General features: G+C 48.4%; 1 protein-coding gene across 1 annotated transcript in view; it reads left to right on the forward strand.

Annotated features, from left to right (window-relative positions):
* Positions 1–3184: 3184 nt before the first annotated feature.
* The window catches only part of mettl14 (methyltransferase 14, N6-adenosine-methyltransferase non-catalytic subunit), a 104597-nt gene continuing 95765 nt past the window's right edge, over positions 3185–12016 (forward strand). Inside the window, exon 1 of the mRNA XM_085965120.1 lies at positions 3185–3315. Within this exon, the coding sequence (XP_085821246.1) occupies positions 3250–3315 (66 nt within the window). The 5' untranslated portion in view covers positions 3185–3249. The remainder of the gene's footprint in view (positions 3316–12016) is intronic.

Genomic DNA, 12016 nt, shown 5'->3' on the forward strand with positions numbered 1-12016 from the left:
CTGGATCAGGAGAAGGCATTCGACAGGGTGGATCATGAGTATCTCTTCGGGACTCTGCGCGCATTCGGGTTCGGGACGCATTTCGTCGCCCGGATCCGACTTCTGTACGCCGCCGCGGAGTGTCTGATTAAAGTTAACGGGTCCTTGACGGCGCCCCTTCGCTTCGGGAGGGGGGTGCGTCAGGGATGCCCCATGTCCGGTCAGTTATACGCCGTTTGCGTGGAGCCATTCCTGCGCCTCTTGCGGAATAGGTTGACGGGACTGGCTCTGCAAGGGCCGGGCGTGGAGGTGGTCCTCTCGGCTTAAGCCGATGACGTGCTCCTCACGGTCACAGATCCCGCTGACTTGCGGAGGATGCGGGAATGCCAGCAGATTTACTCGGACGCATCCTCCGCCAAGATCAACTGGGAGAAATGTTCCGGACTCCTGGTGGGTCAGTGGCGGGTGGACTCCCTGCCGGAGGAGTTCAGGCCTTTCGCCTGGAGCACCACGCACCTCCTCTATTTGGGAGTCTACCTTAGCCCTGCCGAGGACGCCTGGCCGGCGAACTGGCAAGAGCTGGAGGCCAAAGTCACCGCTCGCCTAGGACGCTGGACAGGACTGCTCCGAGTGTTGTCCTACAGGGGTCGAGCGCTGGTCATAAACCAGCTGGTGGCCGCCATGTTGTGGTACCGGTTGGTCACTTTGATCCCTCCCCCTGCGTTTGTCGCCAAGATGCAGAAGAAGCTCATCGACTTCTTCTGGGACAAAAGGAAGCACTGGGTCTCTGCCGCAGTTCTGTGTCTCCCGCTTAGGGAGGGCGGTCAGGCGCTGGTGTGCCTTCGCACCCAGGCTGTGACTTTCCGTCTTCAGACGCTGCAGAGATACCTGTACGTCGAGAATCCTCCGAGATGGTGTGCGCTGGCGACGTTTTTCTTCCGCATGCTGCACGGCCTCAATTGCGACACGCAGCTCCTGTTTGCGAAAGTGGGCGGCAGGCGTGCCGGCCTGCGGGAGCTGCCTGTCTTCTACGAGGAACTACTATGGGTTTGGAACTACGTCGCTTCCAGGCGGCGCTCTCCCCCGTCAGGAGCGGCGGCTCTCCTTCGGGAGCCGCTGCTCAGGAATGCGCACCTCCACGACCGCGGGTTTGGGCGGCTGGTGGAAGGCAGGGCTGTGCCTGGCAAGGTGACCAGAGTCGGGGACCTGCTCGATGGCGGAGGAGCGGGCTGGATGGCACCGGAGGAGCTGGCGCGGCGCCTGTCCTGGGCCAACGTCCGGCTCGCGGTCGAAGCCATCGAATCGGTGAAAGCGGCACTGGGCCCCGACTCCACTAGATGTATCGAGGCGGCTCAAGCACGTGGGGCGATCCCGTCCGAGCTTACCCCCGTTCGGACGGAATTCCTCATCGGCGCCCGGCCCCGAAACTCCCCTCGGGAACCAGCGCCTCACAACTTGAGCCGTCTCGAGGAAATACCCTCCGTGCCTTTTCATTCCGCACGGAGGGGTTTCCTGTACGGGCTGCTCCTGCACACTCTCCACTTTGCCATCTTCGTCTACCGTCCGGACACGCCTTGGCGTGGCGTCTTGCCGACTGGCGGTGGCGGAGGTCCCCAATGGAGGGCTCTCTACGCGGGAGTCCTCCCTTGTTCCATCGGGGACTTGGCCTGGAGGGTGTTGCACGGAGTGGTCCCGTGCAATAAGGTTTTAAGTAGGTTCACGGACTCCCAGGCCGCCTGCATTTTTTGTGGCCTGGAGGAGTCCGTGTTTCACGTTTATATGGAGTGTGAGAGGTTGCAGCCCCTCTTTCACTACTTGAAGGGGCTGCTCCTCGATTTTTGGTTGCACTTCAGTCCCACGCTCTTGATCTACGGTCACCCGGTGCAGAGGGGAGGGGACAGGTTGGAGGACCTCCTTGTGGGCCTGCTCCTGGGCCTGGCTAAAAGAGCCATCAATTGGTCCAGGCAGCGGGCGGTCGAGGGGGTCGTCCAGCCGGATTGCCTGCCTCTCTTCCGCGGCCATGTTCGCGCCCGGGTGGCCCTGGAGATGGAGCATGCGGTGTCCGCCGGCGCGCTTGAGTATTTCCGCGACCGGTGGACGCCGCGGGGACTGGAGTGCATTATCAACCTGGAAAACCAAATTTTAATTTGATTTGTTTAGTTTTAGTTGAACTTTTGTTTATTTACAGTCCAATTGTTTTTTTTTGGGTCGAAACAAAAAGAGTATCCTCTGTTCAGTAAATACCTGTTATTATTGTTCTCCTGCAGTCCGTGTATTATTTATACTCGAACACTACATACTAGAGGTCTTTAAACTTATGAAAGGTTTTGATAGAGTGCATACAGAGTGTTTCCACTTGTGGGGAAGAGTATAACTAGAGGCCATCAATATAAGATAGTCACCAGAAAATCAAATAAGGAATTCAGAAGAAACTTCTTTACCCAGAGTGGTGAGAATGTGGAACTTGCTACCACAGGGAGTGGTTGAAAGAAATATAGCGCCTTTCACGACCACCAGACATCTCAAAGCGCTTTACAGCCAATGAAGTATAGTCACTGTTGTAATGTGGGAAACATGGCAGCCAATTTGTGCAGAGCAAACTCCCACAAACAGCAATGTGATAATGACCAGATAATCTGTTTTTGTTATGTTGGTTGAGGGATAAATATTGGCCAGGACACCAGGGATAACTCCCCTGCTCTTCTTTGAAATAGTGCCATGGGATCTATTACGTCCACCTCAGAGCACAGACGGGGCCTTGGCTTAACGTCGCATCCGAAAGACAGCACCCCCGACAGTGCAGCACTCCTTAGATTTATATGCTCAAGTCCCTGGAGTGGGATTTGAACCCACAACCTTCTGACACAGAAGGCGAGTGTGCTGTCTGTCCACTGAGCCACGGCTGACGCAAATAGTATAAATGCATTTAAGGGGAGGCTGGACAAGCATATGAGGGAGAAGGGAATAGAGAGTTATGTTAATAGATTTAGATAAGGAAAGATGGGAGGAGGCTCGAGTGGAGCATAAACGCCGACATGAACTGGTTGGGCCAACTGGCCTGTTTCTGTGCCGTACATCCTAAGTAATGCTATGTAAACAAACCAGAGTTTGGAAAACTTTCACGAAACTCAGTGAAACAGGCCCCGCCCCCTCGCTGGGGCCGGCGGGCTCGCGTTTGGTGCCGCTGGTTGTCAGGAAGTGATGTAGCGGGTTGAGCGCGAGGGGAAAGGTCACATCCGGCGGCAGTGCGGGGTGAGCGGGCGCGAGAGGATGAACAGCCGTTTGCAGGAGATCAGAGAGCGGCAGAAACTGCGTCGGCAGCTCCTGGCCCAGCAGGTGAGTGGCAGAGAGAGAGAACGCGGCAGCCATCGCCTTCACACAGCCAGGACAGTGCCCCCCCTCGGGCTTCCCGTGTGCTCCTTCCCTCACTCAACAACAGCAACCGGCGGCAGGGCCTGGCTTAAAGGCGCTGCCACTAACCCTGCCCCCTCTGCAGCTTTATCAGTCGGAGGGCAAGCGACGGGGTCTGTAAATGTCTGCACTCGCTGTAACTCTGCAGCGCGGTTCGTTGCCCCAATGGGGCAATTCTGCAACTTCTGTGAGGGAATGGGACTGACTCGATTGCTCTGCAGAGAGCTGGTACGGACGCGATGGGCCAAATGGCCTCCTGCGCCGTTATGACTCTATGACAATAACCAACTAGTCTCTGGTCCTTGGTGTCTGAGAGGGATCTGATTTTATAAGCCGCTCCAGCCAGTCCTACCATACAGTGGCATCTGCAATAAAGAGCAGTATCAGTTGACTAATTTTGAGTGGATTTGTGGACCGGTTTCTAGTTGAAATGTAACCATGTTCTTTCATACTCTGATACTCAGTAAACCAAGAAATGCCCTGTGGAAAGTCACCCCCCCATCGGTTCACGAATCTGCATCAGCTAACTTCCTATTTGGTTCCTTGTTTTGAGGCTTAATGTATTAGCACCTCCGTTAAACAAGCAATGTCACTTCATCTGACACAAAACATCATAATTTCCAGGCTTTAGATTCTAGAAACGTGTATTGAAGGATCAGCACAAGGGTATGAGATAAACCAGCCTGTGGTAACATGTTAGGGAGCTGGGATGATACCACATGGTAAAATTAATGGGTGGCAAATCATGTCATTTGAGCCTGTGATTTCTCTATATGCACTTTCAATGGGCAAGATTCTGTGCCAGAACCAGGCATCATTAATTGTAATCTCGTAATGCACATGAGCAAAATCCAACAGATTATTGATGTCTCAAACTTGGAGCATGCTCAAATATCTTTGTAACAGCCAAATATTTACAAACAGAAAAAGGTAATTACGTCCCAACAAACCCATCCTTTTTATATGGACCTTAAGCCCATCTACCAACCTTCTCCCCATTGCCTAGATACTGCTATCGGCATAAAGGTTTATTTATAACAGTGCGGAACTTGCTACCACATGGAGTAGTTGAGGCGAATAGCATAGATGTCTTTAAAGGGAAGCTAGATAAGTGCATGAGAGAAAGGAATAGAAGGAATATGCAGATAGGGTTAGATGAAGAGGGATGGGAGGAGGCACTTGTGGAGCATAAACACCAGCACAGACCAGTTGGGCCGAATGGCCTGTTTCATAGAAACATAGAAAAATAGGAACAGAAGTAGGCCGTTCGGCCCTTCGAGCCTGTTCCGCCATTCAATATGATCATGGCTGATCCTCTATCTCAGTACCATATTCCTGCTGTCTCCCCATACCCCTTGATGCCTTTTGTGTCCAGAAATCTATCTAGCTCCTTCTTAAATATATTCAGTGACTTAGCCTTCACAGCCTTCTGTAGTAGAGAATTCCACAGGTTCACCACCCTCTGAGTGAAGAAATTTCTCCTCATCTCAGTCCTAAATGTCCTACCACATAGCTTGAGACTGTGACCCCTCCAGTCAGGGGAAACATTCTCCCTGCATCCAGTCTGCCTAGCCCTGTCAGAATTTTATACGTTTCAATGAGATCCCCTCTCTTCTAAACTCTAGTGAATACAGGCCTAGTTGACCCAATCTCTCCTCATACGACAGTCCTGCCATCCCAGAAATCAGTCTGGTGAACCTTTGCTGCACTCCCTCTATGGCAAGTATATCCTTTCTTAGGTAAGGAGACCAAAACTGCACACAGTACTCCAGGTGTGGTCTCACCAAGGCCCTGTATAACTGTAGCAAGACATCCTTGCTCCTGTACTCAAATCCTCTTGCCAAGAAGGCCAACATACCATTGCCTTCCCAACTGCTTGCTGCACCTGCATGGTGCTTTCAGTGACTGGTGCACAAGGACACCTAGGTCCCTTTGTACATCAACATTTCCCAATCTATCACCATTTAAATAATACTCTGCCTTTGTTTTTTCCTACCGAAGTGGATAACTTCACATTTGCCCACGTTATACTGCATCTGCAATGTATTTGCCCACTCACTCAACTTGTCTAAATCGCCTTGAAGCCTCTTTGCATCCTCCTCACAACTCACAATAGTTTTGTGTCGTCAGCAAACTTGGAAATATTACATTTGGTTCCCTCATCCAAATCATTGATATATATTGGCCCAGAAATTCGGGTCGGAGGCTTCCCGCGGGTGCAAGCCTCCGACCTGCACTTACCTAGCGCGCCGGCCGTTGAGCTGTGGGCCCGTGTGGGATTCCGATCCTGGGCCTGCTCCAACTGCCGGCGTGCAGTGCTTGCGTATCCCAGGGGCGCAGTTAGTTCGATGCGTCCCCTGGGGTCACGTGGGCCATGGCGAGCCAATGGTAGCAGGGAATCTGTATTCATAGATTTGACAGGAAGAGCTGTCAAATCTATGGACACAATTCAGCCCCAAAACATCACTAAAACTTCAAATAAAAAAATAAAAAATCACATTTTTTAAATAACTATAAATTACATAAAATAACTATTTTAAACAATAATTTAAATTTTTGAAAAAATTAATTACAGTTTCTAACGGGGCTAAAAATAAACTTACCTTTCTTTAAAGTATTTAAAAATAATAAACCTGTGGAAAAATGTTTTAATTTAAACTTAATTCGCCACTTATACCTTGTTAAAAGCAGGCCTTGCGACTTTTTTTAAAAGTGTAACTCCTGGAGGCTTTCCCTCCCGGAGAAACCTGCAAAAAAAAACGTAAGTTCCAGGCGCACACGCTGCCTCTCCGGCGTACGCGTTCGACCTCTGAACCCCTTCCTTTAAGGGAACGGAAGTTCCGGTTTCCCGCGCATGCGCAGTCACCTGTGGGGACCCGAAGTTCTGGCCCATTGTGAATAGCTGGGGCCCAAGCACTGACCCCTGCGGTACCCCACTAGTCACCGCCTGCCACCCTGAAAAAGACCCATTTATTCCTACTCTCTGTTTCCTGTCTGTTAACCAATTTTCAATCCATGCCAGTATATTACCCCCAATCCCATGTGGTTTAATTTTGCACACTAACCTCTTATGTGGGACTTTATCAAAGGCCTTCTGAAAATCCAAACACACTACATCCACTGGTTCTCCCTTATCTATTCTACCAGTTACATCCTCAAAAAGCACCAGTAGGTTTGTCAAACAAGATTTCCCTTTCATAAATCCATGTTGACTTTCTCTAATTCCGTTGATATTTTCTAAGTGTCTTGTTATCACATCCTTTATGATAGACTCGAGCATTTTTCCTACTACTGACGTTAGGCTAACCGGTCTGTAGTTCCCTGTTTTCTCTCCCTCCTTTTTTAAATAGTGGGGTTACATTTGCCACCCTCCAATCTGTAGGAACTGCTCCATAATTTATAGAATTTTGGAAGATGACAACAAATGCATCCACTATTTCCATGGCTACCTCTTTTAGTACTATGGGATGCAGATTATCAGGCCCTGGGGATTTATCGGCTTTCAGTCCCCTTAATTTACCCAGAACTATTTTTTTACTAATACTAATTTCCTTTAATTCCTCCTTCTTGCTAGACTCTTGGTTCCCTAGCATTTCTGGGAAGTTATTTGGTTCTGTCTTCACGGAAGAGGACACAAAGTATTTGTTTAATTGCTCTCCCATTTCCTTGTTCCCCATTATAAATTCTCCTGTTTCTGACTGTAAGAGACCTACATTTATCTTCACCAATTTTTTTCTTTTTACATACTTGTAGAAGCTTTTACAATCTGCTTTTATGTTCCTTGCAAGTTTACTCTCATACTCTATTTTTCCCCTCTTAATCAATCTCTTAGTCCTTTTTTGCTGTACTCTAAACTGCTCCCAATCCTCAGGCTTGCTGCTTTTTCTGGCAACTTTATGACTCCTCTTTGGATCTAATACTATCATTAATTTCTTTTGGTAGCCATGGTCGGGCCGCTTTTCCTTTTGTGTCTTTGCGCCAGAAAGGAACATATAACTGTTGCAATTCATGCATTCGTTCCTTAAATGTTAGCCATTGCCTATCCATCGTCATGCCTTTTAATGAAGTTCCCCAATCTCGTAGCCAACTCACTCCTCATACCATCGTAGTTTCTTTTGTTTAGGTTTAGGACCCTAGTTTCGGATTAAACTTCTTCACTTTCCATTTTAATGAAGAATTCCAGCATGTTATGGTCACTCTTCCCTAAAGGACCCCGCACAACAAGATTATTAATTAACCCCTTCTCATTGCACAATACCCAATCTAGGATAGCCTGTTCCCTAGTTGGCTCCTCAATGTACTGGTCTAAAAAAAATCTCGTACGCACTCCAGGAATTCATCCTCCACAGTATTATTGCTAATTTGGTTTGGCCAGTCTCTATGTAGATTAAAGTCACCCATGATTACTGTAGTACCCTTGTTACATGCATCTCTAATTTCCTGTTTGATGCCATCCCCTACATTACCACTACTGTTGGGAGGCCTATAGACAACTACCACCAATGTTTTCTGCCCCTTGGTGCTTCTTGGCTCCACCCAGACTGATTCTACATCTTGATTTTCTGAGCCAATATCCTTTCTCACTATTGCTCTGACTTCATCCTTTACTAACAAGGCCACCCACCTCCTTTTCCTTTTCACCTGTCCTTCCTAAATATCGAATATCCTTGGATATTCAGCTCCCAGCCTTGGTCACCCTGCAGCCATGTCTCCATAATCGCAATTATTTCATATCCGTTTACATCTATTTGTGCAGTTAATTCGTCTACCTTATTACGAATGCTTCGTGCATTCAGATACAGTGCCTTTAGATTTGTCTTTTTAACATTTTTAGACATCTTAATTTTTTTTGTACTATGGCCCTATTTGTCTTATTACCATTTTTTCTTACCCGGACCCTATTTGTTAGGGCACTCCTTTGTTTGTACGCTCTGTCCCTTCCTGACACAATCTGGTTATCCTTACCCCAATCACTTTCCTGCACTGCTTCCTTGTCTTTTCTCTTTAGCATTCTAGATTTCTCTCCACCAGGACCCTCTTTCCACCCCCTCCCCCTTATTTGTTTCTGTGCTGTTAACTCTATATATGCAATTCTATGCAATGTTAATTTTCCCCTGTTCACACTGCAAGATTGCCCATGTACAGTTGCCCAAAGCACCTGACCATGGACCAACTGGGTGGGGCGGCAGGGAAAATGACAAACATATTTACCTGGTGTTTGTGGTCTGAGAGCTTAGTCTGCCTGAGCTCATAACAATTGACAAAATAAGAAATAATTTCTTGATGTGAGACTTGGAGGGGAGAATGCTGTCTACATTGCTGCCAAAGGAGTTGGGGCTGTGATGTAAATGCAGCATAAGAACATAAGAAGTAGGAGCAGGAGTAGGCCATACGGCCCCTCGGGCCTGCTCCGCCATTCAATAGGATCATGGCTGATCCGAATCTAGACTCACGTCCACTTCCCTGCCCTCTCCCCGTAACCCCTAATTCCCTTATCTGCTAGGAAACTGTCTATCTCCATTTTAAATTTATTTAATGTTGCAGCTTCCGCAGCTCTCTGGGGTCTCTAGCACAACAAGTTAAGTAAAGGGGTAGCAATAATGTTTGTATTTGAGAACTTAACCAGAGACCCCTGTAAGGTAGAATAGAAAATCAAAGGGACATCTTACTTGAATCACTTGTGCACCTCCTACTAGTCACTAGACTAAGCAGATTTAGTCTTAAATGCTAACCTGCAATGTTCTCTTGTACAGTGTTGGAAAGATGTTGTACAGAGTGGCAGTAATGTTATTGAATGATGTACTTTGAACATCAGATAACAAAGTAGAATTCTGGTATAAATTTCAATTATTTATAAAATAGTTTTAATTCTATGTATAATACTGTAATAGAAAGATGCAGCTATTGCTGTGGCATTACACCAACGGCCTGAAATCTGATTTGACTGGATAAAGAATACCATATGAACTATTTAAACAAATTGCAGATCTGGCTTTTAAGCAGGTCTAAGGCAACAATATCTCACAGTCCATATAAAATAACCAAGAGAAGTTTAAAAAAAAAATTAAAAAAAATGACAAAGCAATTTGCGCGAAGGATCCATGGATGCCATTGCAGGTCAGTCTGTGTATGACACCAGAGTTTGGGCCCTTGGGGATATTACACCGGGTTTGAGGCACAATTATTTCTGAGGGTTGTTTTTAAAGTATTATTGCTGCTTTTTTCAAACAACATGTACCCATAGTATAGCAGTAGTATTTTTATAGACTAAGCCTCCAATATGTCTGATTGTTGGACTCTCATTCCTACGGCAACAGTCTCCATCCTCAAGCTCGCTACCCTTCAAATAGCTTCTAGACTTCACTCGCCTGCTTTGGACAGCGGTTCGTCGATGCTCCGTGCTGGCCCTATCCTACTTAGTCGGTGGTGTCCTTCCATGGGACCTCTGACTTTGACCCTGGTCTCCCTACTATTGTCTCCAACCTATTCCCTGCTACCAGGAAATATGTATCCCATTAATTACTACATGTAACCAGGCCTATGTAACCTGAGCTTTTCCTGTGTCCATTTGTGTGCACACTTTGGCTGCCGCCCTGGACCTGAGCCATTCAATACTTTTCCACTTTCCCCCCCTCTTTTCCTTTCTCTCTCTCCCTCCCTGACCGCGCTCTCCTGTCGTCATGCCTCCTTTTTAAAAAAATTAGTTCATGGGATCTAGGCGTCGTTGGCAAGGCCAGCATTTATTGCCCATCCCTAGTTGCTCTTGAGAAGGTGGTGATGAGCCGCCGCCTTGAACCGCTGCAGTCTGTGTAGTGAAGGTACTCCCACAGTGCTGTTAGGGAGGGAGTTCCAGGATTTTGACCCAGCGACGATGAAGGATCGGCGATATACTTCTAAGTCAGGATGGTGTGACTTGGAGGGGAACTTGGAGGTGGTGGTGTTCCCATGCGCCTGCTGCCCTTGTCCTTCTAGGTGGAAGAGGTCGTGGGTTTGGGAGGTGCTGCCGAAGAAGCCTTGGCGAGTTGCTGCAGTGCATCTTGTAGATGGTACACACTGCAGCCACGGTATGCCAGTGGTGGAGGGAGTGAATGTTTAAGATGGTGGATGGGGTGCCAATCAAGCGGGCTGCTTTGTCCTGGATGGTGTCGAGCTTCTTGAGTGTTGTTGCAGCTGCACTCATCCAGGCAAGTGGAGAGTATTCCATCACACTCCTTACTTGTGCCTTGTAGATGGCGGAAAGGCTTTGGGGAGTCAGGAGGTGAGACACTCGCCGCAGAATACCCAGCCTCTGACCTGCTCTTGTTGCCACAGTATTTATCTGGCTGGTCCAGTTAAGTTTCTGGTCAGTGGTGACCCCAGGATGTTGATGGTGGGGGATTTGGCAAAGGTAATGTCGTTGAATGTCATGGGGAGGTGGTTAGACTCTCGCTTGTTGGAGATAGTCATTGCCTGGCACTTCTGTGGCGCAAATGTTACCTGCCACTTATCAGCCCAAGCCTGAATGTCGTCCATGTCTTGTTGCATGCGGGCACTGACTGCTTCATTATCTGAGAAGTTGCGAATGGCGCTGAACATTGTGCAGTCATCAGCGAACATCCCCATTTCTGACCTTATGATGGAGGGAAGATCATTGATGAAGCAGCTGAAGATGGTTGGGCCTAGGATGCTGCCCTGAGGAACTCCTGCAGCAATGTCCTGGGGCTGTGATGATTGACCATCTTCCTTTGTGCTAGGTATGACTCCAGCCAGTGGAGCCTTTTCCCCTTGATTCCCATTGACTTCAGTTTTACTAGGGCTCCTTGATGCCACACTCAGTCAAATGCTGCCTTGATGTCAAGGGCAGTCACTCTCACCTCACCTTTGGAATTCAGCTCCTTTGTCCATGTTAGGACCAAGGCTGTAATGAGGTCAGGAGCTGAGTGGTCTTGGCGGAACCCAAACTGGGCATCAGTGAGCAGGTTATTGGTGAGTAAGTGCTGCTTGATAGCACTGTCGATGACACCTTCCATCACTTTGCTGATGATTGAGAGTAGACTGATGGGGCGGTAATTGGCCGGATTGGATTTGTCCAGCTTTTTGTGGACAGGACATACCTGGGCTGTTTTCCACATTGTCGGATAGATGCCAGTGTTATAGCTGGACTGGAACAGCTTGGCTAGAGGCGTGGCTAGTTCTGGAGCACAAGTCTTCAGCACGATAGCCGGGATGTTGTCAGGGCCCATAGCCTTTGCTGCATCCAGTGCACTCAGCCGTTTCTTAATATCACGTGGAGTGAATCGAATTGGCTGAAGACTGGCTTCTGTGATAGTGGGGACCTCAGGACTAGGCCGATATGGATCATGCACTTGGCACTTCTGATTCCTCTCTCGGATACTCTGCCCTCCCAAATCCCATCCCCAATCCTTCATTACTCTTTGACCTTCCTACTCTCCTGCTGCTGCCCCAGGCTTGACTCCCTCTTGGGTAAACCTACAGCTTCCCTCTGTGCCTCTCTTGGCATCCTACGGTGGGCCCATCGAGGCACTCATTGCTGCCTCCTTACGAGCAGCAACCCCAACTGTCCCATCCTACTCTCTTGCCGACCTTCTCGCCCAGCACGCCCACTGGGGGCCAATCTTCTCCCCAT

The sequence above is a fragment of the Somniosus microcephalus genome, chromosome 2 (assembly GCF_052327205.1).
Source record: "Somniosus microcephalus isolate GS21.2 chromosome 2, FLI_Smic_1.0, whole genome shotgun sequence".
Classification (NCBI taxonomy): Eukaryota; Metazoa; Chordata; class Chondrichthyes; order Squaliformes; family Somniosidae; genus Somniosus; species Somniosus microcephalus.